This window comes from Sciurus carolinensis, chromosome 11, assembly GCF_902686445.1.
Source record: "Sciurus carolinensis chromosome 11, mSciCar1.2, whole genome shotgun sequence".
NCBI classification, from domain to species: domain Eukaryota; kingdom Metazoa; phylum Chordata; class Mammalia; order Rodentia; family Sciuridae; genus Sciurus; species Sciurus carolinensis.
Genome location: NC_062223.1, coordinates 17,341,519 through 17,366,544, shown reverse-complemented (window position 1 = coordinate 17,366,544; position 25,026 = coordinate 17,341,519). Strand labels below are relative to the sequence as shown.

Sequence of the window (25,026 nt, the reverse complement as noted above, 5' to 3'; positions counted from 1 at the left end):
CTTGCACCTTTGTTTAGGTGATCCAGGAGAATTTAGAGGACTCCTGTGAACCTAAAGATTTGTGCATAGCTCCCACTTCTAAAGGTGAGTTACTGGATCAGCTCACTCTAGCAGGGGCAGAGAGAAAAATGGGGGTCAGTAGGGAAACCCTGCATCCTCACTCCTGGCAGGGCAGGAATCTGTGAATCTCCCATAGGCCAGGTGAATGCTACAGGGGATCATTGAACTCAAGCCTCGCTGTTGGGATTCCAAACAAGAAAGGCCGGTTGGGTGGAGGTGGCTGTGGCAGGAGGAGACCAGAGGCAGCTCTCTTATGAAAGAGACAAGGGTGAGAAGTTGTGGCCCTTCTCAGGGAGCTGCATGATGGAGCAGTCTGAAAGGAGACCGTGGAAGAACCCAAAAACCGTCTCACGAGGAGCTTGCTTCCACCCAACGACTGGGTGCATTATGGCCCCGGACTTGGACACTCTTGCCTTCCCCTGCCACTCTCACTTTTCCTTTCTGGTCCTCTAAGGCTAAAAAAGAAAAGAAAGGAGAACGGAAACAACAACAATGACCATGACGACAGCAGCAATGTGATGGAGGGGCGGGGTTAAAGAACATGGGCAGAACGGGTGTCTCTGGCTCGCAGATCCCGGAGCGGCACGTCAGGCATGAGCTCTGGAGACAGGACCTGTGCTTTCAACTGGTTGTAAAGTGGAATAGAATTGGGCCAGGCTTGGTTGGGCTTGGCGTTTTAAAACCTGGAAATGGGTCTTCAGTGCCAGTGTAAAAGTCACTAGTGTTGGTCACTTAAACCACAAGTGACCAGAAAGCTTCCAGGACCTCACGTGGTACCACCTAAGACTGGGAGGCGAGAGTGGACTGGTGACTTACTGGAAAGGATATCAGTGTGAGCGGCAAGCGGGCTGATTTCTGTCTTTTCTACTCTCCCCATATAATTATCCTCTCATTTTCCCTTCCTTTCTTCTCTTGTCTTCCAAGTCCCTCATCTTGCAAAGCTTTTCTTTTTCCATCGAGTGGCCAGGAAACTGGAATTCTGGAAAACTGAAGGTCCATGGAGGACCAGAGAGGAGCTCTGAGGTCCCTTTGCTTCTGAGAAGCCTGGCTCACAAATCAAATGGGGGAAAACCTACACAGGAGGGAGATTCCATGACAGACTCAAATGGGAGAAGGAACCAGCAGGGATCTACGCCTAAGAAACAGACTGGTCTTAGATAGTCTTGTAGTTTCCAGGTCTTGGGCTGGACTGGGCTTCACTGGAAAGGGAGTTTGTGTGCTTTTGAGTGGCGATCTCCAGTCTCGCCTGCCTGTTCTCCCTCTCCTAGTCACGGGCAGACTTGCACACATTGTTTCGAGTCCTTGAGGTGACTAGCTAAGACTGGCGCTAAATTTTAAAAAGGCTCACCTCCGAAGGTGAAGGTCGAATGTTGGTCAGATCTCAGGAAGTTACTGAAGTCTGGACTCAGAAGCTTTCTTGTAGCGGATGGCGCCTGGGGGCATCATGCAGATACTCGGTGCACTTCTCGGAGCTGAATCTTGCTTTGAGCATCAGCATTAATGGAACCATGATGCTGGGCTCATGGGGGACATTGAGCTCCTCCTGAGTCTTTTGGGATAACATCCCTGAAGTATTTTCTTAGAGACAAACATTCACATCCTGCCCTTGATGAGGCAAATGGGGAATAGACAGGCAGCTTTGCTTCTCCAGTCTGTTTTGGTTGGTGTTCTTCCTTTGTGTGATTTTCTATTTGTAATTTGGCTGGATATTGCTCTTTAGAGCAAGTGAATCACTGCTGTGTGCGTCTTACATTCCCAGGGAGATGATGGTATTTCAAAAGTTCCTCCTCTGCTTTCTCTCTAGAGCCTCCTGGAGGGAGCACTTAGTAAACACCAGAGAACTGGGTTGCATCCCCTTGCTAGTGACTCTGACTCCAAAGAGATGCCATCCCCAGTGGAAGGGGGTTAGATGACCCCTAAGCCTTCCAGTGATTGTCAGCATCAGAAGGGAGTCTGAGACCCAGAGAATCAGTGCTCGGGGCTTTTAAATGCAAAGGAAAGAAAACTGATGTGTATTTGTATTATTGAAAAGAAACATTAAAATGACATCCAGTGGTTCACAATACATTGGGAAACCTGGAAAAACAGTCCCTGAATTGGACAGGAATGAATACTTGCCTTCTTCTAATACGTTCATGTGCTTCATAACATGATGCAGTTATTTCTCACTCAAACCAAGAACACGTATTCCCTTCTCAACAGCAAGCAACTCAACCAGTATTCATGACATGGATTGAATAACTTGTATTCATGACTAATATTTAAAATAATGAGGTAATGGAGAAGAAAGTAAAGGCAAATTAATCTATCTATCTATCTATCTATCTATCTATCATCTGTCAGCTATCTACATGTCTAGTCACAGGAAGGAAATGTGTGTGGAGCCAGAAATCTTTTGTTGGCCATTTACCCATGAGGGATATTTATCAGTCACTTCTCTGACTGTTTTAAGATAGGTCTTCTAGAAAGCAGAGCCCAAGTCTGGTATTTTATTTGGAAGGGGAAAACCTCAGGGAGTTTAGAAGGAGGAATACAGTCAACTGAGTCTAAGGTAAAGACAGTGCAGCATAATATAATACATCATTTCAAGAATCATTATTTATAATAAGCATGGAAGACCCAGAGAAGTTTATTCCTCAGATGTGTTCACTTAGTCTGAATTTATCATGGAAGGAGAAGTCACAGCTGGGAGCAGTCTACAGAGGGGAGAGAAGAAGGCATCTAAAATGCTCTTTCCTTATCTTGTCTTCCACTAGCTAAGGTTCACTCCATATCTTGAGCTTCCACCTTGCATTATTTGACTGCTTAGTGGCTACACAAAAGCCAGGAACCTTGTTCCACAATATATGTCTATCACTCTGAGTCCAGAAGAGGAGGGGAATTTGTGTGGGAAGTGTTGATGCACAGGCTCAATGTCACTAGCTCAGAGAACTTGGGAAGAGGAAGGAGGGTTTGAGAGGTGGGTGTTGTTGTTAGAAAGAGGTAGTCCAGGTGGTGTGCAGTATAGTTCACCTCTCGTGCCATCCAGATTTGCTCATGTGGTCCCATCATTCCTGGATTCTATACTACAGTGTGGTGACTCCATTTTCCCAAGAGAATGAAAATACTTGAATGAAGAAACACAATTTCAGCCAATCAGGAGAAATATTCCTTAATCCTTTATTTATTATTGCCCAGATATTCCCTTAAGGAGCCTTTGTAGATCTTTTATCCTGAATCCTTTTCACACCCTCACCCCCATGACTTTAAATACTTTTGGAAAACAATTTTGTCAGATGGCATTGAGCTTTGGAGAGAAACACACTATGACAATATCTACGATTTTTTTCTCCCCTGCAGAACTAAATTTGGACCATGTGGGTGTGAACTTGTCCCTGTTAAGAAGGCATGGTCCAGAGGCTCCTACAAGTGGGTGCTCAGCCTTGATCAGAAACGCCGAGGCAGGAACACCAGCCACACGCATTCCAGAGTCCTCACCTCCATGTCTGTCACCAAGGCTTGGGTTGATATTTTCCCCTCTTTCTTCCATCCCTCACACTTCAGCTCACAGTTTGAATGACTGGTGTTTGTCTTTGGGATTTGAACCTTTTCTCCTGAAGGATCTCAATTCTTATTGCCCTGATCTTGCTGGGATGTGGGCATGGTGATTGCTTATTTTAGATTATAATTTGGAATTACTGTGGTTCAGGATTTCAGGAATAGAAAGCCCCAGTTGCCTAAATTGGCCTTTGGTTATGAAAGAGAAGGGCCATTCCTGCTAGCAATCATTGGCTAACTGATCTGTGTTTTAGCTGTGAAGGATACCATACTGCTTGTCCTTATGGCTCAGAAATATACATAATCCAGATGGAAAGTACCCCAACTCACAAGTTATTGCTCCCTGCTTGCAACTTAGATAGTTTAATTAGTTTGCTCCATTGTTCTATGAAATGGAATATGTGGTAGAAGAATGAATTCTATGGTCATTTGTCCATTGCTGCACCATCTTTGGCCTAAAAGGAGTCCCTTGGTCCCAGCAATTTGTGTGAGATGCTCTGATAACGACAGATCAGACACTCTGTGTGTGCTTGGATTGTGCTTGCAGAGTCTTGCAGATAGGAATGGCAGACCCACATCTAGCTGAGCTGGAATGTATACGTCAACTTAGCTATGGTTGGGAAGTGATTTCTCCATAGCCCTCTTCCTTGTGCCAGTTTAGGAATAGAATTAGCCAAAAGAAGAACTTCCTAAAAGATTTGTAAGGATGAAGTTCAGCAGACACCATTATTCTCAAGAGGTCATATTTTGGAACATCACATGGTGACAGACAAGAGATGAAGTTGCCCAGCAGGTTCAGATTGTCCTACTCTTCTGTGCTCTGTATCTAGCGTGTCTTCCCCGGCCTTGCTGAGAGACAATAACCTTGGAGAATGGGTAAGGGTAGGGGTTGCCAAACATTCCAGGTGCAGGCAGAAAAAGGGTGCATCGTCTGCAAAGAATTTAACACAGTACCAAAAGTAACAAAAAACCAGCCAACCTGTTATGATCACCTTGTTCCTGAATGCTATCATTGTCAATGTTGAGCTAATGCTCCACTCTAGCAGGGAAGAGCACACTCTCTGCTCCCTGCTTTTACGACCCCTCTGTATGTCTCTGAGGATAACTTTCCACAAGAGTACATCTAGATATACCTCATTTCTTATGGTGGCATAAAGCACAATTTCTTTATTCTCATATTAAAGGGTTATCAGATTGCTTCTAAATTTTCCAGTTACAAATAATGGAGAACTGAAATAGTTCTGGATATTTTTATGCACTTCTTCAGATACTTCTTTAGGCTAGATACTTAAAAGTAACACAACCAGAGACTGGGTATGTAGGGGTAGAGGGGGAGGGGAGAAGTTAACAATGGGTCTTCAACTACAGTTAGGAGTAAGGAGCTCTGGGGTGCTATAGATAACAATTATGTACTGTATACCTCAAAAAGCTAGAAGAAAGGATCTTGAATATTTTCACCATAAAGATATATGAAGATATAGATAAATTTAACTATTTAAACATTATACAATGTATACATATTATCAAACTATTACATAGTATCCCATTACTATGTATACTCTATATTTTTACATATCAGTTTAAAAAACCAAAAAATAACAAACTTATGAAAAGGTCATGCACAAGTAAAATTTTTTTATAAGTAAATTTTAATAGATATTACCAAACTGCTTTCTAAAAATATCGTATGGAATCTGCACTTACAATAGTTGTGAGCCTCTGTTACCCTACATGTTTATGCATAGTAGATATAATCTGATTGGTTAAAATGATTGCACATAAATCTAGCTTATTTCATTATGTGTAAGCTTGTGAATATATATTTTGTTGTTTATGGCCCATTCATATTTTATGTTCTGTGGATTACTTGTAATGTTTTGACTTTTTTTTCCTGTTAGGTTATATTTTGTATTGATTTATACACGATTTTATATTATGGATGTTAGTCCTTTGTTTCCTACATATATAGATCTGATACATATATCTTCTTAGTCATGTTTATCATTCAGTTTTAAGACATGTTATCTTTCTCATAATAATTCTTTCTAGTTTTGCATGATCAGAGGCCCAAGTCTTCCCTGTTGTGGATTTTAGGCAACTGCCTTTCATGGAATGATCATGACCATCTCAAGGTTATGCTATTGTTCTCTTCTGATTTCTTCCACAAGTTTTATGGTTAAGTTTTTAAATACTATTGGAATTGAATTTCATTTAGTGATTCTTTTTTTTTTCACCGATTGATAGAGACTTATTTTTATCACATACTAAATTTCCATATATGGACCTATTTTCAACTACTTTTTGTTTCTTTCCCCAGTTTTTCAGATCCTTCCCTGATACCATGCAGCTTGCCATAAACTTTACTATGGTACTGTCCACCTATTCTACCCACTGCTGTTCCATTTAAAAATCAGTTTGTATCTCTAAAGTATGCTGTCTTTAATTCTTTGGGGTAAGTACTGAGGAGTTAGGTATAGCTGGATCACATGACAGTTCTGTTTTTAGTTGTTTGAGGAACCTGCCTACTGATTTCCATAGTGGCTGTACTAATAGCACATTCCACCTACAGGGTATAAGGGGTCTATTTTTCCACATCCTGGCCAACATCTATTGTTATTTTCTTGGCGGTTGCCATTCTGACTGGAGTGAGAAGGAATCTCAGTGTAGCTTTGCTTTGCATTTTGCTGATGGCTAGGGAGGTTGAACATTTTATTTTTGACCATTTGTACTTTTTCTTTTGAGACGTGTCTGTTTAGCTCATTTGCCTATTTATGGAATGGGTTATTTTGTTGGTGTGGATTTTTTTGAGTTCCTTGTGTGCCCTAGATCCTGGCAGGCTTTGAAAGTCAGGATAAAGTGTTTGGATTTGCATTTACCAATTCCTTACCAGATACTTCCTAGTCACTCACCTTCAGCTATGCAGTGTAGGGTGATGCCATGAACGGAGTCATAGAATCAAGAGCTAGAGGGTCCCACAAAGCTTCTAAAAGATTTGTCCTTTTACAAGGGGGTGAATCAATCCCCAGAGTGGTAAGTGACCTCTTTCTGTCAGTTGATTTGTTTATTAGACACAGAGGGAATGTGGTTATCATAAAAATACTTATTGAAATTCTTAATGGTGCAGGTTATTTTTGACCAGCCCAATATCCCTACAACCTGTCTGCTCAGGATGTGCTTTTGCATAGTAACTTCTCCCATTTGATGATTTCCTTATCTCTCCATCTCTTTGTCTACACTCATCAGTCCTGATTAGACCACACAGACATGCATAAACACCTCCCCCTGAAGGGTGCCTCGGTCTTCAACATGTGGGGATGAGAAATCAGAGCTCTTGGGAATTCTGAGGAATGCATGAAGTTAAAAAGTATTCTTAAAATAGTTGTTATTTTCTTGGCATTATTAAAGGTATATGGAATTTTAAAAATAGCTATAAATATTAGGTTTATCAGAATATTCCAAACACATTTGATTATAACGAATAACTAGACATAGGAATACTTATCTTGGGCATTATTAGGTAGTATTTCAAAAACAGACATTGTGATACCCCAGTAAGGTTAACAGGACTACACAGATCACACATTGAAATGTTAGTTCAAGAACTCATTTGTTTCCCAAACTTCTTGTTTCTTAGAACACCACTCACAGGGTTTACACAAAGTAATATATATATATATATACACACACATATATATATATATGCATATAAATACATAATGTATTATATACATAGTTTTTGTAAGAATGCTACTTGATATTTATTCAAGAGAATTAAACCAGCACAGTTCAGATATACATGCACACCCATGTTTATAGCAGCACAATTCATAATTGCCAGTTGTGAAATCAGCCTAGGTATCTCTCAGTAGATGAATGCATAAAGAAAATCTGATAATTATACATATGCACATATATAGGTATATATATCACACATACACATGTACATATACACACAATGGAGTTTCATTCAGCTGTAAAGAAGAAATAGTGTTGTTTGCAGGAAAATGGATGGAATGGGGGAATATCCTGTTCAGTGAAATAAGGTAGATTCGGAGAAACAACTATCTTGTTTTCTCTCATGTGTGGAAGCTGGAGATGGCAAGGACATGAGAACATCAGGAGACCATTAAGGTAGAGAAAAGAGACCAAGGGAGGGAGGTAAAGAGGGTAAGGGGAAGCACTGGGTAGTAAAATTAATCAAATTATGTTTATGTACAAATAGGCCACACCTGTATAATTAAGATGCACCAGCAACAACAAAAATTAAAAAAAAAAGAAAAAGAAAATACAGAGAGACCTGCATACCCCAAAATCTGTATGAAGGCCAGGGATTTGGAAGAGGTACAATTTTGAAAGCAGTGGTGAAGCAAGAGGAGGAAAGGTGAAGGAAACCTAAAGTAGTTTTGCGAATCTGTCTATCACTTGTGCTTCCTGGAGGCTGCCTTGCTATGAGTGGACGTGATTTTCTCAAGGGAAACACCACTGATTGGCACCTTTGTCTCACCATCTGACTTATGATTTAGTGATATTCCATTCAATGTTCTAATTCCATGATATAATAATTTCAACCAGACTCTAGCATGAAAGGATTATTTTTTCATTAAGAAGGAGGAGCTCTCCTGTGTTCATTGCAAAATTATTCCAGTAGCCAAAATAGGGAATCAACCCACATGTCCATCCTGCATGTCCACCATTGGATGAATGAATAAAGAAAATGTGGCATCTATAAATGGAGGGAGAATACTCAGGCTTACAAAGCAAGGAAAACTATCATTTTCAACCACCTGTATGAACTTGGAGAAGATTATGTTAAGAGAAATGACCTAAGCACAGAAAGACAAATAGCACAAGTTCTCACATATGTGGAGAATAAAAACATCATATTCATAGAAACAGAGAGTAAAATAGTGGCTACCAGAGGCTGAGGAGTGGCTGGATTGAAGAAATATTGGCCAAAGAATGCAAAATTTCAGTTAGGAGGAATAAGTTCAAGAGATCATTGTATATCAAGATGACCATAGTTAATAACAATATAATGTGTATTTGGAAATTGCTAAGAAAATTGATTTTAAGTATTGCTAAAAAAGGGTATTTGAGGCAATGCATACATTAAGTAGCTGATTTAGCTGTTCCACAACTATAGCTATATCAAAACACCATGTTGCTTGCTACAAATGTGCAAAATTTACTCAATTAAAAATAAATTAAAAAAAGAAAAAGAGAAAAGAAAAGAGGGGCTTATTCTATTTATCTCAAAGTTATGCAGGAAGGTAGCTGGGGGAGCCCACTGATTCAGGTTGAAAGGATCCAGCAACTCCTTAGGGCCTTCTTTGCTGTAGAGTAACATTTCACCCTTTTCTTTTTGAGTTCCAAGTTAATTTCCTGTATGATTTGTTACACTAAACAGAGAATAAAAGGAAGCATGAAAATACAGTTGCAGACTTCTCTTTTGATGGTATTTCAGACAAAGCCTGACACAATGTGTACAAATATAATTTATGCCTTATGTTCTGATCTAACTTGGCCTGGATAGGCTGATAAGCCGCCTGTCGACCAGGGAGTTTTATTCTTCTCCTCCAGCATCTACTTGGAAGCAAAAGCATTTCTAATATATTGTCAAATCTGTGACTGTCTCCAGAATAAGTAACACTTTGTAGTTTTTCTCCTTATCCCCATGTGAAATCAGCTTAAAAATTAAATGCATCAAAAGCAGTTTTGAAGGAAAAAAGAAGAACCTCAAAGAAATAGTCCTAAACTAGGAAAAACACAAAGGTGGCTCCAAGCTGTGATGTGGAGAGGTTTATATGCCAACTTCAGGTTCCTTTTACAAAATTTCATTTGTCTGATTATAAGAACACAGACTTATTTTAGCAAATGTAGAAAATACATCAATAACTAAAGAAGCAAATTAAAAAAATATATCATCTTAAAAGGCACAGATAACCACTGCTAACTTTTTGGTGTATTTAAATTTATTATTACACAAGTATATTTTTCCAGAATAGGGCTCTTAGTGCCTAGAATGTAGTGTAGAGGTACAGCACTTGCCTAGCAAGCACCAGGCCTGGGTTCAATGCCAGTTCAGTGCCTGGGTTCAATGCCAATGAACTGCAAAAAATGAACAAAGACAATAGGACTCTTGGACTGGGGATATAGCTCAGTTGGTAGAGTGCTTGCCTTGCAAGCATGAGGCCCTGGGTTCAATCCCCAACACTGCAAAAAAAAAATACAGTTTGAATCTTGATTTTGTCATTTATAGGTATAGAGCTAAACCTTGCCCTGAATTATTAAATATTATTCTAAATATAATTTTAAGTCTGCTGCATTTTTGTAGACAATATTATAAATTTTAGAGATCTTTTTAAATTAAATTTTAATTTTTTTGACTTGTTGTACACAAATGGGGTACAACATTTTATTTCTGAGGTTGTACATAATGTAGAGTCACACTGTTTGTGTAATCATACATGTACATAGGGTAATGATGTTCGTCTCATTCTATTATCTTTCCTTCTACTCCACCCCCTCTCCATCCCTCTTTTCCCTCTACACAATCCATCCTTCCTCAATTCTTTCCTTACCCCCTCCCTACCCCTGCCCCCCATTATGTATCAGCATCCACTTATCAGAGAAAACATTTGGCCTTTGGTTTTTGGATTTGGCTGATTTTACTTTGCATGATATTCTCCAACTCCAACCATTTACCTGCAAATGCCAAAATTTTATTCTTCTTTATGGCTGAGTAATAGTCCATTGTACATATATACCACAGTTTCTTTATCTATTCAGCGATTGAAGGGCATCTAGGTTGGTCCCACAATCTAGGTATTGTGAATTGAGCTGTTATAAACACTGATGTGACTGTGCCACTGTAGTATGCTGATTTTAATCTTTTGGGTATAGACCAAGAAGTGGGTTAGCCGGATCAAATGGTGGTTCCATTCCAAGTTTTCTAAGGAATCTCTGCACTATTTTCCAGAGTGACTGCACTGATTTGCAACTCCACCTGCAATGTATGAGTGTACAGTTTTCCCCACATTCTCACCAACACCTGTTGTTACTTGTATTCTTGATAATAGCCATTCTAATTAGGTTGAGAATCTGTACTCAAAAAAAAAATAGAAAAATCTCCAATATATGGATAGGTTTCTAGAGACATATGACCCACCCAAACAGAATCAGGATGACATACACAATTTAAACAGATCATTTTCAAGCAATGAAATAGAAGAAACCATCAAAAACCTACCAACCAAGAAAAACCTGGGGCCAATTAGATTCTCATCCAAGTTCTATGAGACCTACAAAGAAGAAACTAAGACCAATACTCCTCAAAGTATTCCATGAAATAGAAAAGGAAGGAACCCTTCAAAACTCATTCTATAAAGCCAGTATCACCCCGATACCAAAACCACACAAAGACACATCATGGAAAGAAAACTTCAGACCAATATCCCTGATGAACATAGATGCAAAAATTCTTCACAAAATTCTGGTAAACCCTATACAAAAACATATTTAAAAGATAGTGCAGCACAATCAAGTGGGGTTCATCCCAGGGATGTAAGGTTGGTTCAACATCTGGAAATCAATAAATGTAATTCACATGTCAATAGACTTAAAGTTAAGAATCATATGATTATTTCAATACATGCAAAAAAAAAGCATTTGATAAAATACAGCATCCCTTCATGCTCAAAACACTAGAAAACACTAGAGACAGTAGTAACATATCTCAACATTGTAAAGGTTATCTATGCTAAGTCCACAGCCAACATCATTCTAAATGGAGAAAAACTGAAAGCATTTCCTCTTAAAACTGGAACAAGGCAGGGATGCCCTCTTTCACCACTTCTATTCAACATTGTCCTTGAAACTCTAGCCGGAACAATTAGAAAGATCAAAGAAATTAAAGGTATACAAATAGGAAAAGAATAACTCAAATTATCACTATTTGCCAATGACATCATTCTATATTTGTAGGATCCAAAAAATTCCACCAGAAAACTTCTAGAACCAATAAATGAACTCATCAAATTAGCAGGATGTAAAATCAACACTCATAAATCTAATGCCTTTCTATTCATAAGTGATGAATCCTCTGAGAGAGAAATTAGGAAAATGACCACATTCACAATAGTCTCAAAAAAAAAAAAAACTTGAGAATCAATCTAACAAAACAGGTTAAAACTACAGAACACTAAAGAAAGAAATTGAAGAAAACAATAGAAGATGGAAATATCTCCCAAAGCACTATGCAGATTCAATGCAATTCCAATTAAAATTCCAATGATGTACCTCAAAGAAATATAGAAAGCAATCATAAAATTCATTTGGAAGAATAAGAGACCCAGAATAGCCAAAGTAATCCTGAGCAGGAAGAGTAAAGCAGGACGTATCACAATACCAGAATTTCAAGTATACTACAGAGCAATAGTAACAAAAATGGCATAGTATTGGCACCAAAACAGACAGGTAGACCAATGGTACAGAATAGAGGACAGAGAGACAAACCCACATAAATACAGTTTTCTCATACTAGACAAAGGTGCCAAAAACGTACAGTGGAGAAAAAATAGCCTCTTCAACCAATGATGCTGGGAAAACTGGAAATCCAAATGCAGCAAAATGAAATTAAACCACTGTGTCTCTTCCTTCACAACTCAACTCAAAAATGGATCAAGGACCTAGGAATTAGACCAGAGACCCTGCACCAAATAGAAGAAAAAGCAGGCCCAAATCTTCATCATGTCATTTTAGGACCAGACTTCCTTAGGACCCAAAGCACAAGAAATAAAAGAGCAAATCAATAAATGTGATGGACTCAAACTAAAAAGTTTTTTCTCAGCAAAGGAAACAATCAACCATGTGAAGAGAGAGCCTACTGAGAGGGAGAAAATCTTTACCACATGCACTTCAGATAGAGCACTAATCTCCAGAATTCATAAAGAACTTAAAAAGTTTACACCAAAAATACAAAGAAACCAATCAATAAATGGGCTAAGGACACTTCAGAGAAGAAGATACACAAGCAATCAATAGATATATGAAAAAATTATCAACATATCTATTAATAAGAGAAATGCAAATCACAAAATGGCTTCTAATTATGCTCTGTGTTTCAATGGTGTCTGTCGTGATGTTTTCTTTTGCCTCACGGATTTTAGTAATTTGAGTTTTCTCTCTTCTTCTCTTTGTTATTGTGGCTAAGGGCTTATCAATTTTGTTTACTTTTTCAAGGAACTAACTTTTTGTTTTGTCAATTTTTTGAATTGTTTCTTTTGTTTCAATTTCATTGATTTCAGCTCTGATTTTAATTATTTCCTGTATTGTTTTGTCCTTCTTTTTCTAGGATTATGAGATGTACTGTTAGGACATTTAGTTGTTGATTTTTTATTCTTTTCTTGAATGCTTTCCATGCAATGAATTTTCCTCTTAGTATTGCTTTTATAGTGTCCCAGAGATTTTGATATGTTGTATCATTTTTCTCATTTATCTCTAATAAATTTTTTTTAATCTCCTCCCTGATGTCTTGTGTTATCTATACTTCATTCAATAGCATATTATTTAGTCTCCAGGTGTTGGTGTAGTTTCTGGTTTTTATTTTGTCATTGATTTCTAATTTCATTCCATTATGATCTGATAGAATACAGATTTTTAAAAATATTTTTTTATATTTACTAAGGGCTTCTTTGTGGCATACCATATGACCTATTTTAGAGAAGAATTCATGTGCTGCTGAGAAGAAAGTGTATTCACTTGTTGATGGATGGAAATATTCTATATATGTCTGTTAAGTCTAAATTATTGGTTGTGTTATTATTTCTATGTTCAGTTTTTGTTTGGAAGATCTATCCAGTGGTGACAAAGTGTATTAAAGTCACCCAGTATTATTGTATTGTGGTCTGTTTGGTTCCCTGGAATTCAGAAGGATTTTTTTATATGTACATAGATGCTCCATCGTTTGGGGCATAAATATTTAAAATCTTTATGTCTTCCTGATTTATGGTTCCCTTCAGCAGTATGAAATGTCCTTCTTTATTCTTCTGACTAACTTTGGTTTGAAATTCAGTTTATCTGATATAAGGATGGAAACCCCTGCTTTTTTACTGAGTCTCTGTGTGTGGTAGGTTTTTTCCCACCCTTTCACCTTTAGTCTGTGGATGTCTTGTTCTATGAGATGAGTGTCTTGAAGGCAGCATAATGTTGGATCTTTTTAAATTCAATCTGCTAGCCTAGTGTCTTTTGGTTGGTGAGTTTAGGCCATTAACATTCAGGCTTTATTATTGAGATATGATTTGTATTCCAATCATTTTGGCTTATTTTTGGTTTTTAACTTGACTTGATTTCTCCTTTGATTAGCTTTTCTTTTAGGGTAGTTCCTCCCTTTGCTGACCTCCATTTTGTTTTAATTTCCTCCTCATGGAATATTTTGCTGAGAATGTTCTGTAGTGCAGGTTTTCTATTTGTAAATTCTTTTAACTTTTGTTTATAAGGGAAGGATTTTATTTTGTTTTCAAATCTGAAGGTTAGTTTTGCTGGGTATAAGATTCTTGGCTGGAGACCATGTTCTTTCAGAGCTTAAAATATATTGTTCCAGGCCCTTCAAACTTTTAGAGTCCGGGCTGAGAAATCTGCTGATATCCATTTTGGTTTCCCCCTATATGTAATCTGATGCTCTTCTCTTGCAGTCTTTAAAATTCTATCTTTATTTTGGATGTTAGGCATTTTCATTATAATGTGCCTTGGTGTGGATCTTTTGTAATTTGGGTATTTGGTGTTCTGTAAGACTCTTGTATTTGATTTTTGATTTCATTTTTCAGGGTTGGAAAATTTTCTGATATTATTTCATTAAACAAATTGTTCACTCCTTTGTTTTGTATCTTTGTGCCTTCCTCAATACCAGTAACTCTTAAATTTGTTCTTTTCATGATATTCCATAATTCTTTAAGGTTCCATTCATGATTTCTTACCACCTTCTCTGTTTGGTCAACTTTATTTTCAAGATTAAATATTTTGTCCTTTTTGTCTGAGGTTCTGTCTTCCAAGTGATTTAGTCTGTTGGTGATGTTTTCTATTGTTTTTAATCTGGTTTATTGTTTCCTTCATTTCAAGGATTTTTTTTCAGAATCTCTATCTCTTTATTGAAATGATCTTTTGCTTCCTGCATTTGCTCCTTTAACTGTGTTTTGGAGTGATCAGTCATTTGCTCTCTTATATCATCCTTTACTTCACAGATAATTTTAACTGTATACATTCTGAACTCCCTTTCAGACATTTCTTTTACCATGCTGTCAATGGATTCTAGTAATATAACATTTTGATTTGTTTGAGGCACTTTCTTCCTTTTTTTTTTTTTTTCATGTTGTTTGTGTATTTTTCCCTCTAGCAGTGCAGATCCAAGGTATTACAATTCCCCCCTATAGGTTTATAGTGTCCCTGCAGGTTTCCAATACCTCACCTTTAAGGGGACATCAATATCAGCAGTACGCAATACAGACAATATGCAGCCTTAAACCAAATAGCTCCTATGAAGACTTAAACAGTATTGTCATAATAAACAGAGATACTAAGTTTGATTATTATCTACAGCATAAACAATAGGTTTGCAATAAGGTCAACAATTTCTAATGGTGGAAAAAGAAGATGGGGAGGGGTGTAGGATGTAATGTTAATGAGGTAGGAAGTAAGAATATAGAGGTACAATATCATAGGAAGAGTGAAAGAGGAATCAAAAGAAGTTGGTTGTTAGCATGAGAAAAGGGATAAAGAGACTAAGGAAACAGAAAAGAACATAGAGTGAGAAAAATTATAAAATAATATAGAAAGGAATAATAATAATAAAGAAAAAATCTACAACAAAACTGTAGTATACTCTTCAAACCTCCCAGTCTTCAGTAGCCTGATGCATGAAAAGTACTTGATAATGTGGTGTCCCAGGATGGAAGCTGCCCCAACTAAAGATGGCCATGTCAGGGTCATGGATAATTCAAGAGGGTGGGCAGAGACATCCCCACATGTTGATAGATGGAGACTCATGGTGGGGGACAGCACTGGAGTTTCATGCAGGTGGCCTAGGCTTGGGTTGCAGGGCACTGGTTTTCCATGGGGGTGGGCGATTTTATGGCTCTTAATTGCTTTCCATTTTATAGATTTTAAATTGGTTTTCATTTTGTATTTATGTAAGCAGCAACTTTATCTTTTTAATTTTGTTTGGCTGCAAATTTACTGAAATGAATGTTTTTAGAGTACAACATTACATGAAATCAAAGGATAGAAACTTTTCAAGACCTTTGTCATACTTAGTCATATGGCATTCAGAAAAGTTATACCAATTTCTTAGGTCAGTTTTCATACTCACAGGCAGATACTCTCACTTTCTTCCAGGTGTGGTTTAATGAAATCAGCTTTGCAGGCTGGACCCTCCCAGAGATGTTCTGGAGGGAGGAATTGTCCCCAGATCCCTCTTCCCCTCGTTGTTCCTCAGGGTGTGCACGAGAGGTTGAACAGGATGTCTGCTGTGAACACCAGAGAGGGATGTGGATTCTACTCGAAAGCTTATGTGAACTGGAACGCAAGTACCTGAAGACCCTCTGAGTGGATCTAGGAGCAGCAGCCATTATGAAGGTGTGAGGTGGTGAGGAAGGCGGAGCACCAGTAGGGGGCGCTCACGCAGGAGCTACTGGCAATCAGAGGTCGCCCTCAATACCCTTCTATGGCAGGCAATCTCAGGTGCTTAGTCAACAAAAACTAATTTCTGTCCCCTTCCTGGCATGGCAAAAATGAAAGAAAATGAAAGACAATCAGTTGAGATGTATGGAATGAATGAAATTCATACATTAAATAAGCTATGATTTGCTATCACCTTTGACACAGTAAAGCATTTATTTGAGTAAACTGTGTCTTTATGACATTTCCTTACGTAAGACACCACTCACAGGATAAATTAGTGTCATTATCTCCTCAGGAGGCTGCAAGACTATAGGTACCAGCCTTTGTTCACTGCAGGTATGGGGGTTTCCTGACACAGTAATTGCTTGCGTGAACTCAGAAACTTTATAGTAGGACTAAGTAGACTACAGGTCCTTCATTGGAAGCTCTGTTTAGAAATTAAATCTTGTTTAAAGCACTTCAAAAAATGAGTGGAGGGGGCGGGCCAAGATGGCGGACTAGAGGGCGGCTGCATTTCACGCTGCTCCAGGACGCAAGATTCAAAAGAGGAGATAGTGAGAGACTTGGGACCAACTCAAAGCTGCCGGGTGAGTCTCTCCTGTTGGGGAGGCGTCCCGGATGGGGCGGTAGCCCCGGAAAGCAGGGAATTTGTGAAGTGGAGTTGCTCGGCGAGACGCCCCTCTCCCCGCTGGAGCGGTAAACACGGACAACTGGGATCATCGTAGAGGAGGCGGCTCAGCATAGCGCTTGGACTCGAGCAGCCGCTGGGGCTCCGGGTGGCTGCCTGGGGAGGAGCTGCGTGGCGAGCTGTTTGGACCCAGAGTGACCGCTTCCGAACACCGGGGGGTTGCCCGGAGGAGGAGGAGAGGCCCGGCGGGTCGCTTGGGTCTAGGAGTGACTGCATCAGAGCCACGGGCGGTTGCCAGAGGAGGAGCTGCGTGGTGAGCTGTTTGAACTCAGAGTGGGCGCTCCTGAGCGCCGGGGGACTGCCCAGAGGAAGAGGAGGAGCGCGGCGTGTTGCTTGACCTGGGAGTGGCTGCATCAGAGCTGCGGGCGGTTGCCAAAGGAGGAGCTGCGTGACGAGCTGTTTGAACTCGGAGCAGCTGCTCCAGAACACTGGTGGCCTGCCTGGAGGAGGAGAGCGGTGGGACTCTTAGCCTGGGAGTGACTGCATCAGAACCACAGGCGGTTGCCAGAGGAGGAGGCGAGTGGTGAGCTGATTGGACTAAAAGCAACCGCTCCTGAACACTGGTGGCCTGCCTGGAGGAGGAGCGTGGTGAGTCACCTGGTCTCGGAGCCACCGTTCCTGAACACCTGGGGGGCTACCCCAAGGAGGAGGAGGAGGAAGAGGGCGGGTCACTTGGACTTGGAGTGACTGCCTAGGGCTACGGGTGGTTGGCGGGAGGAGGAGACCCGAAGTGAGTTGTTTGGATTCCTAGTGACTGCGTCGGAAACCGGGCGGCTGTCCGGAGGAGGAGGTGTGTGGCGGGTCTCTGTGTCTCGGAGCTATTGTACGGGGCTCCAGGTGGTGGCTCAGGGGAGGGGCTGCATAGCCAGGCGATTGGTGCAGAGCAGGGTCCCAGGAACTAGGTGGCTTCTTGCTGGAAGAGCCGCACAGAGACACGCCTAGGGGCGGAGCGAAGTTTCCAGGGCGGTGGGCAGATTCTCTGGGAGAGGCAGCCTAAGGAGACTCGCCTGCGAAGGGTGAGGCTCCCAGGCCCAGGACGTAGGTCCGGGCCCCTGGGATCGTTGCAGAAGAAGACAGCCCAGCCCAGGAGGTAGTTGTAGATTGAGGGGAACCTCTAGGAGGGCAACTGACTAGCGAGACGTCCCCACCGAGTGACTCTTCCCGGCCGGGGGAGGTTTTCCCACAGGGACGGTAAAACCAGAGACATAGGCACAAACAGGCCTTGCCTCAGCCCACAGTCTACTTCCCCATTGGATGACCATTGGTCAACAAGTGGAGGCACCTCCGCCCACTAGCAGGGAATATACGCCACCTGAGGGTTACCACACCTAGAGAGGCAGCTTCTTCGTGGAGCTCTGCATTATCAACCTCCTCCAAGACTTCAGGCTACTGAAGGATAAGAGGGGATATACTAGCAATCTTCAGGGACATTATAAGTTGATAGAGGAAATCTGCAATATCTTAATGACCCACTGATCCCTGAACAATATGAGAAAACAAGGGAAGAAAATGCCCCAAACAAATCTAGATGTTACATCAATAAAATCCAACGACAGCATGGCAGAAGAAATGACAGAAAGGGAGTTCAGAATGTACATAATTAAAATGATTAGGGAAGCAAACGATGAGATGAAAGAGCAAATGCAGGCATTGAACGATCGCACCAATCGACAGTTAACAGAGCAAATTCAGGAAGCAAAAGATCATTTCAATAAAGAGTTAGAGATATTGAAAAAAAACCAAACAGAAATCCTTGAAATGAAGGAAACAATAAACCAAATTAAGAACTCCACAGAAAGCACAACCAATAGGATAGAACAGCTGGAAGACAGAACTTCAGATATTGAAGACAAAATATTTAACCTCGAAAACAAAGTTGAACAAACAGAGAAGATGGTGAGAAATCATGAACAGAATCTCCAAGAACTATGGGATATCATGAAAAGGCCAAATTTGAGAATTATTGGGATTGAGGAAGGTTTAGAGAAACAAACCAAAGGAATGAACAATCTATTTGAAGAAATAATATCAGAAAATTTCCCAAATCTGAAGAATGAAATGGAAAATCAAGTCCAAGAGGCTTATAGGACTCCAAATACACAAAATTACAACAGACCCACACCAAGGCACATTATAATGAAAATACCTAACATACAAAATAAAGACAGAATTTTAAAGGCTGTGAGAGAAAAGAACCAAATTACATTCAGGGGGAAGCCAATACGGATATCAGCAGATTTTTCAATCCAGACCCTAAAAGCTAGAAGGGCCTGGAACAACATTTTTCAAGCTCTGAAAGAAAATGGATGCCAACCAAGAATCTTATACCCAGCAAAACTTACCTTCAAATTTGACGATGAAATAAGATCATTCCACGATAAACAAAAGCTAAAAGAATTTACAAAAAGAAAGCCAGCATTACAGAACATTCTCAGCAAAATATTTCATGAGGAAGAGATAAAAAACAAAGAAGCAAATGAGCAAAGGGAGGAATTATCCTAAAGGAACTGTCAAATAAAGGAGGAACCAAGATGGGTCAAAAATTTTAAATATGAACCAAATGACTGGTAATACAAATCATATCTCAATAATAACCCTGAATGTTAATGGCCTGAATTCATCAATCAAAAGACATAGACTGGCAGATTGGATTAAAAAGAAAGATCCAACAATATGTTGCCTGCAAGAGACTCACCTCATAGAAAGAGATACCCATAGACTAAAGGTGAAAGGATGGGGAAAAACATACCATGCACATGGGCTCAGCAAAAAAGCTGGAGTATCCATCCTCATTTCAGATAATGTGGACTTCAAGCCAATGTTAGTTAGAAGGGATAAAGAAGGACATTACATACTGCTTAAGGGAAGCATAAATCAGCAAGATATAACAATCATAAACATCTATGCCCCAAACAGTGGCTCATCCATGTATGTTAAACAAATCCTTCTCAATTTTAGAAACCAAATAGACCATAACACAATAATACTAGGTGATTTTAACACGCCTCTTTCACCACTGGACAGATCTTCCAAACAAAAATTGAACAAAGAAACCATAGATCTCAATAACACAATCAATAATTTAGACTTAACAGACATTTATAGAATATACCATCCAACCAAGAGCGAATACACTTTCTTCTCAGCAGCACATGGATCCTTCTCTAAAATAGACCATATATTATGCCACAAAGCTAATGTCAGCAAATACAAGAAGATAGAGACACTACCTTGTATTCTATCAGATCATAATGGATTGAAGTTACAAATTAATGAAAGAGTAAAAAACAGAAACTACTCCAACACCTGGAGATTAAACAATATGCTACTATATGATGAATGGATAACAGAAGATATTAGGAAGGAAATTAAAAAATTCTTAGAGGTAAACGAGAACAAAGAAACAACATATCAAAATCTCTGGGACACTATGAAATCGGTACTTAGAGGAAGATTTATTTCATGGAGCGCATTTAATAAAAGAAGTAAAACTCAAAAAATAAATGACCTAACACTACAGCTCAAAGTCCTAGAAAAAGAAGAACAGACCAACACCAAAAGTAGTAGAAGACAGGAAATAGTCAAACTGAGAGCTGAAATCAACGAAATTGAAACGAAAGAAACAATACAAAAAATTGACAAAATAAATAGTTGGTTCTTCGAAAAAATAAACAAAATTGATAAACCTTTAGCCACACTAACAAAGAGAAGACGAGAGAAAACCCAAATCACTAAAATTCGGAATGAACAAGGAAATATCACAACAGACACGACCGAAATACAAAACATAATTAGAAGCTATTTTGAAAACCTATACTCCAACAAAATAGAAAATTTCGAAGACATCAACAGGTTTCTAGAGACATATGAATTGCCTAAACTGAACGAGGAGGACATACACAATTTAAATAGACCAATTTCAAGTAATGAAATAGAAGAAGTCATCAAAAGCCTACCAACAAAGAAAAGTCCAGGACCAGATGGGTTCTCAGCCGAGTTCTACAAAACTTTTAAAGAAGAACTCATTCCAATACTTCTCAAAGTATTCCAGAAAATAGAAGAGGAGGGAACTCTCCCAAACTCATTCTATGAAGCCAATATTACCCTGATTCCTAAACCAGACAGAGACACATCGAGGAAAGAAAATTTCAGACCAATATCCTTAATGAACATCGACGCAAAAATTCTAAACAAAATTTTAGCAAATCGCATACAAAAACATATTAAAAAGATAGTGCACCATGATCAAGTGGGTTTCATCCCAGGGATGCAAGGTTGGTTCAACATCAGAAAATCAATAAATGTCATTCACCATATCAATAGACTTAAAGTCAAGAATCACATGATTATTTCGATAGATGCAGAAAAAGCATTTGATAAAATACAGCACCCCTTCATGCTCAAAACACTAGAAAAAATAGGGATAGTGGGAACATTCCTTAACATTGTAAAGGCCATCTACGCTAAACCCATTGCTAATATCATTCTAAATGGTGAAAAACTGAAAGCATTCCCTCTAAAAACTGGAACAAGGCAGGGATGCCCTCTTTCACCACTTCTATTCAATATCGTCCTTGAAACTCTAGCCAGAGCAATTAGACAGACCAAAGAAATTAAAGGGATACGAATAGGAAAAGGAGAACTCAAACTATCCCTATTTGCTGATGATATGATGGTATACTTAGAGGAACCAGGAAATTCCACCAGAAAACTTTTAGATCTCATAAGTGAATTCAGTAAAGTAGCGGGATATAAGATCAATGCACATAAATCGAAGGCATTTTTATATATAAGCGATGAATCTTCAGAAAGAGAAATTAGGAAAACTACCCCATTCACAATAGCTTCGAAAAAAATAAAGTATTTGGGAATCAATCTCACAAAAGAGGTGAAAGACCTCTACAATGAGAACTACAGAACACTAAAGAAAGAAATTCAAGAAAACCTTAGAAGATGGAAAGATCTCCCATGTTCTTGGATAGGAAGAATTAATATTGTCAAAATGGCCATACTACCAAAAGTGCTATACAGATTCAATGCAATTCCAATTAAAATCCCAATGATGTACCTTACAGAAATAGAGCAAGCAATTATGAAATTCATCTGGAAGAATAAAAAACCCAGAATAGCTAAAGCAATCCTTGGCAGAAAGAGTGAAGCAGGGGGTATCGCAATACCAGATCTTCAACTCTACTACAAAGCAATAGTAACAAAAACGGCATGGTATTGGTACCAAAATAGAAAGGTGGATCAATGGTACAGAATAGAGGACACGGACACAAACCCAAATAAATACAATTTTCTCATACTAGACAAAGGGGCCAAAAATATGCAATGGAGAAAAGATAGCCTCTTCAACAAATGGTGCTGGGAGAATTGGAAATCCATATGCAACAGAATGAAACTAAACCCATATCTCTCACCATGCACGAAACTAAACTCAAAATGGATTAAGGATCTCGGAATCAGACCAGAGACCTTGCATCTTATAGAAGAAAAAGTAGGTCCAGAGCTTCAACATGTCGGCTTAGGACCAGACTTCCTCAACAGGACTCCCATAGCACAAGAAATAAAAGCAAGAATTAATAACTGGGATAGATTCAAACTAAAAAGCTTTCTCTCAGCAAAAGAAACTATCAGCAATGCAAAGAAAGAGCCTACAGAGTGGGAGAAAATCTTTGCCAATCATACTTCAGATAGAGCGCTAATCTCCAGAATCTATAAAGAACTCAAAAAACTCTACACCAAGAATGTAAATAATCCAATCGACAAATGGGCTAAGGAAATGAATAGACACTTCACAGAAGAAGATATACAAGCAATCAACAAACATATGGAAAAATGTTCAACATCTCTAGTAATAAGAGAAATGCAAATCAAAACTACCCTAAGATTCCATCTCACCCCAATTAGAATGGCGATTATCAAGAATACAAGCAACAACAGGTGTTGGCGAGGATGTGGGGAGAAAGGTACACTCTTACATTGCTGGTGGGGCTGCAAATTAGTGCAGCCACTCTGGAAAGCAGTGTGGAGATTCCTTAGAAAACTTGGAATGGAAACACCATTTGACCCAGCTATCCCACTCCTTGGCCTATACCCAAAGGACTTAAAATCAGCATATTACAGAGATACAGCCACATCAATGTTCATAGCTGCTCAGTTCACAATAGCCAGAGTGTGGAACCAACCTAGATGTCCTTCAATTGATGAATGGATAAAGAAAATGTGGTATATATATACAATGGAATATTACTCAGCCATAAAGAACGATAAAATTATGGCATTTGCAGGCAAATGGATGAAACTGGAGAATATCATGCTAAGTGAGATAAGCCAATCTCAAAAAACCAAAGGAAGAATGATATCGCTAATAAGTGGATGATGACACATAATGGGGGGTGGGAAGGGTTAGTGTTGGGGTTGGAGTTGGGTTTAGGGAGGGGGGCAGGAATGGAGGAAGGAAGGACTGTATAGATGGAGGGGAAGGGTGGGAGGGGAGAGGGGGAAGGGGAAAAAATGGCAGAATGAATCAAACAACATTACCCTATGTAGATTTATGATTATACAAATGGTATGCCTTTACGCCATGTACAGACAGAGAAACAACATGTATCCCATTTGTTCACAATTTTATAATAAAAAAAATGAGTGGAAATAAGGCAAATATGACCCCCTCCCCCCCAAAAAAAAATCAAATGCCAAGTTTGGGAAGGTAAATATTTATTTCAATTCGCGTTTAGAGTTGATTGACATACAACTGGCAGATACCCACCCCAACCCCTATGCCTTCAGTTGGACTCAGGCTGCTTTACTGATGATGGCATTCCTCAGAGCACCTTTAACATCCTTGTTCCTAAGGGTATAGATCAAAGGGTTGAGTAAGGGGGTGACGAAGGTGTAGACCAGGGCGATCTGGCGGTCCTCGCCCTCGGAGGTGCTGGACCGCGGCCGCAGGTAGACCAGGCTGCAGCAGCCGTACTGCAGCAGGACCACCGTGAGGTGCGCGGAGCAGGTGGAGAAGGCGCGTTGTCTGCCCTCCGCGGAACGGATGCGCAGGATGGCGGAGGCGATGAACACGTAGGAGACACAGATTAGCAGGAAAGGGACGGTCAGCACCAGGATGCCCACGACATAGAGCACCGCCTGGTGCACGCGGATGTCTGCACAGGCCAGGCGCAGCACCGGGGGCACGTCGCAGAGGAAGTGGTTGATCTCCCGGCGGCGTCCGCAGAAGGGCAGGGTGAAGATCAAGGCGGTGAGCTGCAGGGAGAGGACCAGGGCCAGGCCCACCGAGCCGACCACCATCCGGATGCACAGCCTGTGGGTCATGATGAGGGTGTAGTGAAGCGGGTGGCAGATGGCCACGTAGCGGTCGTAGGCCATGACTGCCAAGAGAAAGCAGTCGGTACTGCCAAGGGTGACAAAGAAGAACATTTGGGCCCCGCAGCCGGCTAACGAGATGGGCTTCTGGGCCCCAAAAACGTTAGACAGCATCAAGGGCACCACAACAGAGGTGTAGCAGATTTCCAGGGAGGACAGGCTGGACAGGAAGAAATACATGGGGGTGCGGAGTGAGCTGTGCGTGCACACCACGCAGACGATGGCGGTGTTGCCGCCGAGGATCATCAAGTAGAGGAGGAGGAAGAGGAGGAAGAGGAGGGCCTGGAGCGCGGGGACCGCGGTGAACACGCGGAACACGAACTCGGCGGGGCCCGACTGGTTGAGCACAGGGTTCCAAGACGACATGCCTCCTGCACGTGGGAAGTGGGGAGCGCTGTTTGGTTGGGTTGCTTCACGGCCGCACACGAACAGGGACTTAAAATCTGAGTTTCGACTTTGGAATTACTTATTTAGCATCTGGTTTCCAACCACAGTGCTTGGGAATGAATTCACGACAGAGTCTCTGGCATGTTTTCCTTGGGAACTTTTATGGGTGGGGTAGACACTCCTCTGTGGAAGATCCTGGTGAGGAGGCATGGAGATACTTCTGGTGAAATGTCTTTAAAAAAACAAACAACAACAACAACAACAAAAATGCAAGCCAATTCTGGTATTTTTTTCTTCTG

At 40.1% G+C, this 25,026-nt stretch overlaps 1 protein-coding gene across 1 annotated transcript; it reads right to left on the bottom strand.

Annotated features, from left to right (window-relative positions):
* Positions 1 to 23,758: 23,758 nt before the first annotated feature.
* LOC124959079 (olfactory receptor 10Q1) lies at positions 23,759 to 24,706 on the bottom strand. The gene has a single exon (XM_047517721.1). The coding sequence runs from the start codon at positions 24,704 to 24,706 to the stop codon at positions 23,759 to 23,761; it is 948 nt and encodes a 315-aa protein (XP_047373677.1).
* Positions 24,707 to 25,026: the final 320 nt, after the last annotated feature.

Excerpts from the sequence above, each read along its gene's own strand:
- LOC124959079 (XM_047517721.1), bottom strand. The coding sequence starts at position 24,706 with ATGTCGTCTTGGAACCCTGTGCTCAACCAGTCGGGCCCCGCCGAGTTC.